The 7263-nt window shown below is 41.6% G+C and overlaps 1 protein-coding gene across 1 annotated transcript in view; it reads left to right on the forward strand.

Moving 5' to 3' along the window:
* LOC134169712 (hippocampus abundant transcript-like protein 1) overlaps positions 1–3184 on the forward strand; it is a 38171-nt gene extending 34987 nt beyond the window's left edge. Inside the window, 2 exon segments of the mRNA XM_062630491.1 lie at positions 2559–2754; positions 2757–3184. Coding sequence (XP_062486475.1) covers positions 2559–2754; positions 2757–2812 — 252 coding nt within the window. The 3' untranslated portion in view covers positions 2813–3184.
* Positions 3185–7263: the final 4079 nt, after the last annotated feature.

The following is a 7263-nucleotide window of genomic DNA, read 5'->3' on the forward strand; positions in this document are numbered from 1 at the left end:
AACCCCACCACCCCTCCTGGCTGGCCTCTTTCCTGAAAAGGACATAGCCCTCCATGACTATATTCCAGTCATGTGAGCTGTCCCACCATGTCTCTGTAATTGCCACCAGATCATAGTCTCCTGACTTAACACAGGTTTCCAGCTCCTCCTGCTTATTTCCCATGCTGCGCGCATTGGTGTACAGACATTCCAGGGAGCGAGCTGAGCACACCGATTTCACTCTAGGATTATAGGAGGCCTCCCAGTCTTCATCAGTTCTGGAGTGCTGCCCCACTGGGGCAAGCCCAGCTACAACCCCATCCCCCTTCAAATCTAGTTTAAAGCTCTCCAAATGAGCCCTGCTAATTCGTGCCCCAGCATCCTTTTGCCTCTGTGAGATAAACCTTTCCCACTTGTCATTGTCCAGAATGGTGCCCTATAAAACCAGCTGTTATCAAAGAATCCAAAGCCCTGCCTGTAGCACCAGTCTCGAAGCCAATTGTTTATGAACTGAATCTTCCCATTCCTTCCCACATCATCAGTGGAAGATGGAAGGAGTGAGGAGAAGATCACTTGAGCCCCAGACTCTTTCACCATCCGCCCCAAGGCCTTGTAGTCTTTCTTCATCCCCCTCAGACTGCGGGAAGCAGCTTCCTCCCCACCTGTCTGGAAGACCAGCAGCGGGTAGTAGTCTGTCGGGTGCACCAGGTTGGGGAGCGCCCTAGTGATACCCCTGATCAGGACTCCAGGCAGACTACACACTTCCAAATGATGAGGGTCAACTCTGCATATCGGGCCCTCTGTTCCTCTCAGAAGGGAATTGCCTACTTCAGTGACCCTTCTTTCTTTCTTATCAGAGGCAGTCTTGAGGTGCAAAGTTGACCGCCTTTTCCTATGTGGCCTTGTAGGCTGGCCTTGCCCCATTTCTCACCTACCTCCTTCAAGATCCAGGGCCTCGAACGTATTACAGAGGGACACCTGGGGAAGCAAGGCAGGAAGGGGGGAGGGTTTCCCATGATGTCGAACTGGAACTCGCTTCCAACCCTTGTCGTCTTTTTGGTCCCCTACCTCTGCGCAACATCTACAGGGCAGGGGCTGTCTCGGGCCATCCCCCTCTGTCTGAGAGGGCAGGGGGTCCTTCCCCTTTTGGGGGGTAACTCCCTGGAACCATTCCGACTGGCACGCCAGGGAGTTACTCCACCAGTCGATCTCCCTTTCACACTCCCTGATGGTCCTCAGCGTCTCAACCTCCTCCTTAAGTCTTGCCACCAGGCTAAGCAGATCTTCTACCTGCTCACACCTCACGCAGGTGGAATGCTGTCCTCCCTCCCCCGGCAGCATCAGGCTCTGGCACTCCCTGCACCCAGAGACCTGAACAGCCACGGTTTGGGACGGGGTCTCTGTCTGAGTTGCTGCAGTCATCTTACTGCAAGCTCTCCTTCTGGAGGCGACCGTATTGGTCCGCAGCCTGGGACACCAGCAACAGGGTCAGCAACACGACCTGCTTGTTCCTCCCTGCGCCTGGTGGGCAGCGTCGCTGTTCTCTCAGAGGCTCTTTCAAGGCAAGGGGCAGGGGAGTGGTCGCCGTCACCGTGGGAACGCTCCCCGCCACGTCAGCCGCTCTCTCGCAAGGGCTGCTGGGGCTTCGGGGATCGGGAGATGTCGGGAGTCGCGATGTCTCTGCGCTATCCCCTCTGATTTTCCTCATCTCCGTTGACCCTCGCGGTCGCTGAAGCGTGCCGGCTGTGGCTCTCGCTAGGCTAGCTCCGATCAGCTGACTGAATGCTAGTAGCGAGTTTAAGCCGCTTTTAAATCTCCCGCCGTCACTGTGGGAACGCCCCCCGCCACGTCCGTCTGCAGAACTTGGAGGCTTAGCACTTGAAGATTTAAGTAATACTGCTCATATAAATTCTGTTAATATGATTATATACTTTAAATTTAGACACCATCAGCTGAAAAAGTAGGCTTCTGTTTGTAATAAGGCAGGAGCAAGGGAAATACCCTATTGCTGTATGCTTAATTTCAGCTACCTTCCCACTTCATATTAGAATAATTTTCTGCATTTAATTTGGTAGAAAAGAAGTGCACTGGATTGACTGTTTCTGATTTTTATTTAGTCTCAGTTGACAAAAATACAGAGAAGTTGTTTAAAGATTAAAAAGAAATTGCTGGATTGCTGGCTTTTTTTATATGGTTTTTGTCATCAAACTTAGCTGGTTTAAAACTAGTTTTATAAACCTTTTTATGATTGTTTTTGATTTTGGTTACAGGTATGTTGCCTAAATAAAAAGAAATGCAAATAGGTATCAGTCAATGTCTGTTTCATCTGCTAGGCAATCCTAGTGTCAATTGATAGTTTTGTGTGTGTTTCTGTTTCTTAGATCAGGGTGCAGATCAGGTGAAGAATTCTTAGGGATGCAGAAGATTCATGTTAAAGTGTGCATATGAACTTGTTTGCATAAACTTTATAGCCACTGTAAATATGTTTCCCATTATGTCCTGCCTTAAGGGTACAATTCTTAGTGCAGAAGTCAGTATCTAAAACTCTTGAATTCTTTGATATGCTTGTTTCCCTGCAGAGAGCAATCATTCCTGGTCCACCCTTCCTGGTTGGAGCATGCATTGTTCTTCTGGCTTTCCTAGTTGCCTTATTTATTCCTGAGCACAGCAAAACCAGCAGTACCAGAAAACACAGCAGCAGCAGCAATACTCTGGGAAACAACCTAGACCGAAGTAGTGAAGAGGACATTGAACCATTGCTGCAAGATAGCAGTGTATGAAGGCTACTTTTGAGAAGACTGGAAAAAATTCATGCACTGAATTGCAGCTCTGAAAGCTTGGTGGGATGTGCAGAGATCTAGCCCCTGAAAAGAAGGCAGCTTCCCACATGACAGGAGAACATCACATGCAGTATGATACTTAAGGTTGATACCATACCTGCAGGAGGGTTTGTTTAGCATAGCAGATCACAGCTGGGTGTGACTCAACCCAGTATTGGACTGCAAATGCTATGTCAATTCCTGGTATTGACAGAAACGCAAATACACAGGCATAATATTTTTTTTTTTCTTTAAAGTTTCAATATTCTATTCCCAGAGTTGTATGCAAAATAACCAGGTTTGAGGCAGAATGGTTTCTGCCACCACTGGTAAAGGTGTTTTTGTGTCTCTTATGCCTTTTGTCTGCATGTTTACCACATATAGTCCTCACATACAGTTTCTGGTATCTGAAATAGTGGTTATCAATAAAAGTAATACAATTTCTGAAGATACATTCTCAAATATTATTAGGTAAAAAGAAATCCAGAAGCTACAAGAAAGCTATGATAAAACTGAGATAACTTTTGAGGATATATGATCACACATGACAGTCATTACCCATAAATGAAGGTCATACTGGAATCTTAAACCCACATTCCAGAGCAGTCAGTTCTGAGCAGTTAAAGCAAATCCAGATGGCACCTGAGAGCACTGGTCACATTAATGTTTTCCTGATTAAAAAAACCATAGAATTTTAACTATAAAATTAGCGGCACCAGAAATACGGAAACTTCTGGCTTCCGAGGTAGGAAAAACAGTGGCTGCCAGAACAGTTTACATCAAGAAATATGTATATTTATTGCATTTTGTCACTTTATCTGCCATATGAAATGCTTCCTATTAATTCTTTTCACCCCTGCCTTAACTGCCATTTATTGTTATTAATCATATTTAGCCTTCATATCACTGTCATACCTGCTGGATATCATGGGTATATTCATATTAAATTTCCTTTCAAAAAGAGGCTTTAAAGGAGTTATGAATGTGTACAAATGTGCTAATTTTTAGAGACATTTTATGAAAAAGAGATTTATATGTATTTTGTTGCAGTGTAAATGGACCATTAAACCCAACTTTAATGAAGTACTCCTATGAATGTTTTATATGTATGCAATGTATGTAGATATTTGTATGGAGTTTTAATTTTTCCATATGGGGTGCTGTGTAAATCAAGTATTTATAAATTTAATGAAGGTACTGACAGATATACAGTTTTTTAAAAGGATTGTGTATTGCCTGAACAAATCTAAGAATATATATTTTGAAACTTGTTCCACATAGAGCAAAGATAACAAACCTTTTGTACTATGCAGTTTGGTTTTTAAGTTAATAAGCTTCCTAATGCATAATAAATCTACAGCTTAAGCTTTCTAGGTTTCATGTGTAGGTGTGTTTTCTTCCATGTCCATAGAATTGTAGAATGGTTAGGGTTGGAAGGGACCTTAAGATCATCTAGTTCCATGGCCTCACACTAGGCCATGTCACCCAAGGCACTCTCCAACCCAGCCTTGAATGCTGCTGGGGATGGAGCATTTACCACTTCGCTGGGCAACCTGTTCCAGCATCTCACCACCACCACTGCAGTAAAGACCTTCCTAATGTCCAAGCTAAACTTACACTTTTCAGTTTAAAAAAAAAAAAAAAGTTACTTTAAACTTTTAAGTTTAAAAAAGGTTGTCCCTTGTCCTGTTGCTACAGGCAGTGCTAAAACATCTCTCAAGTCTTTCTTATAAGCCATGTTTATATACTTAAGGAGTCTCCCAGAGCCTTCTCTAGGCTGAACAACCCCAACTCTCTCAGCCTATCTTCACAGGAGAGGTGCTTCAGCCCTCTGATAGTTTTTGTGGCCTGGCTCTGGACCCACTCCAACAGGTCCATGTCTTTCTTCTGTTGGGAAACCCAGAGCTAGATGCAAAAAAATTGGTGCTGTGGAATATGCTTCATTATTTTTGAAAATCTTGGGTTTAACACTGCAGCATGGGGATTTGAAGGTCTGGTTCTAAGTTTAGTTTATTTTAATACTCAGTTTTAATGGCTGTCATTGCTGTAAGAATACTTCACGCAGATACGTAGATCCAAATGGAACAAGTGCATTGCTGGCTCTGCTTACTAGATTGTGATTCTCATTTTTCAATGCCATCCAGCAATTATGCAGAGGTGTTTGTTAAAATTCAGGCAGTAGGTTTCCATCCTCTACTGTGAATCAGTTCTTGCAAGCAAACTGTGAAGTCTTGAATTTTTGTGGATTTTAACAAATGGATTGAAAAGGCACTAAACCTCATCATTTGAAGATTTTTTAAATAGATGACGAAATTGTTTTCGAGTTCAAATATGCAGGTATCAGAGCTTTTATAGGTGATACCTTTGCCCTCCTTTTTGCAACAAAATCACGATGAGGGAAACATTTCCAAACTTCTGTTTTCAAAATGATCTCTCCATACAATGAGTTTCTTTAGAAAAGCAGTTATTTTCCCACTCACTGTCAAAAAGTCACCTTTACCTTGAAGGGATAGATTAAATGTTTTTATTTTTCTGGCCTAGGTAGCATGGTACTGACAGGCCTTTTTCATCATAGAAAAGGTCAGGAGATTTGAAAAAACTTGCTTCTCTTTTTCTGAAATTAAACTGTATACTTACTGTTAAGTTTGATTACTCTTAAACACTTTGCCATGAGATAACCAGTGAACCTCTGAGTTACAATAGACTTTTATGGTCACTCCCTATCTCTTCCCAAAGTATTGTGAAGATTCTAATATTGAAAGGTCCTTGGGTTTATAAAATTAACCACATTGATGACATCTTGTAGCACTTTGTGCACTTCTAAGTCCAACTTAATTGCTGCACAAGTAATGGGTAGTGTAAATGCAGTCTTATCAATTGGGTACTAATTGTGAAGTTACGGTATTTTTTGTAACCCTTGGTTTTGTTGGCAGGAAATGGTGGCCATTTCTGATTGCATAGCTAAATGAGAATTTAGGCTTGTGGATTTCAGAAAGTTGCTTGTATCTGAAGTGTCCCTTAATTGCTCCCTTATGTATCCCTTAATGCGTATGTATCAATTGTGTAAGAAATGGGCCATAAAGGAAAGTGCTGCTAGGTCTGAACAAAGGCAAAAGTCTGCCGAGAAGGACCTTATTTAGTGATTATGCAACAAAAACTGACAGTGAACAACAGAAAAGCAGCATCAGCCATGTCAAATGACTTTTGTACACATGGAAAGTGTCTGTTCTTGAAAACTTTGCTGTGGTTTTATTGTTTTCTTCAGAAGAATCTGTTTTACAGGCAGATTTTGTCTTACTGGCAACTATTTTTCTTCTCTTCCCAGTTTTGATAGTATTTCTAAGCATGTTTTCATGCTTTGCGGCAAAGTACTGCAGTCTTTCCTGAAAGTGAAGAGTTTCTTTTATTAGAGATAATAAAGTATGGAGGTGTCTGCTGTATGTATGCAGATATTACTGTTGACACCTTGATGCTTTTTCTTAGAGCAATGATTGAAAGATACCTGTGAAAAATAGTGCTGGAAAAAAACATGTCATAATAGTTCTGGTAACAGACTGAGGAGTTATACGCTGAAGAAAAAACGGAACATACGTGTCTAATCATCCTTCCACGCTGGTGAAAGCTCCAAAGCTGTTTTTTTCTTGCTGCATTACTTCTTTATGCCTGCATAATAACTGAAATGTGTTTTGTAGTCATTGGCTTCATTTGTAGAATCATAGAATAGTTAGGGTTGGAAAGGACCTTAAGATCATCAAGCTCAGCCCCCCCTGCCATGGTACGTAAGTGGCTGCAACATCATACTTCTGTTTTGCCACACTTGTCCTCTAGCCCCTGCACTCTGTGCTTACACTTAAATGCACTATGAGTTTTAATTCAATGCTGCTAGTGATCCCAGAAAGATTTAAATATGCATTTGAGTGCTACTAGGATACTTTAAATACGATATTTAAAGAAGTCTACAAAAGGTGTATATTTTATATTTTCGTTAACACAGAGAGCAAGAAGTCTGAGGAATATAAATACTATTTATAGACTATGCCACCTAAAGCCAATTGCATTCTGCAGATCCTTGTCAGGCACGCATTTTGACCTTTGAGAGAGGTTGCAGGCCTCCCTGCAGTCCACAGAGGAAAAAAGCTGTTTGCCTAGCTGCTAATTTGCAGTCTTGTGGAGTGGTTAAGGATTTAATGTGCTTGGAAAACAGGTTTCCATTTTTCCTCAAGAAGCAAGCTTTCCCTGCCAATGAGTTAGCTTTCATTTTTCAAACATGTAGGCATGTTTGGGTAAATACCATGGGAAATAATGGAGTGCTGAGAACTCCTAATGATTCTGGAACCAAGTAATCCAAAATAAAACTTTTTTTTTTTTTTAATTTTTATTTTTAATGCAAATCACATGAAAATAGCTTATGTGGCAAGATCAAGAGAAGAGTTCAATTGTTGGTGTTTCTAAAATTACGAAATTA

The sequence above is a fragment of the Pezoporus occidentalis genome, unplaced genomic scaffold (genome assembly GCF_034315485.1).
Source record: "Pezoporus occidentalis ecotype Australia unplaced genomic scaffold, CSIRO_AGI_Poc_V1 ctg353, whole genome shotgun sequence".
Lineage (NCBI taxonomy): Eukaryota > Metazoa > Chordata > Aves > Psittaciformes > Psittacidae > Pezoporus > Pezoporus occidentalis.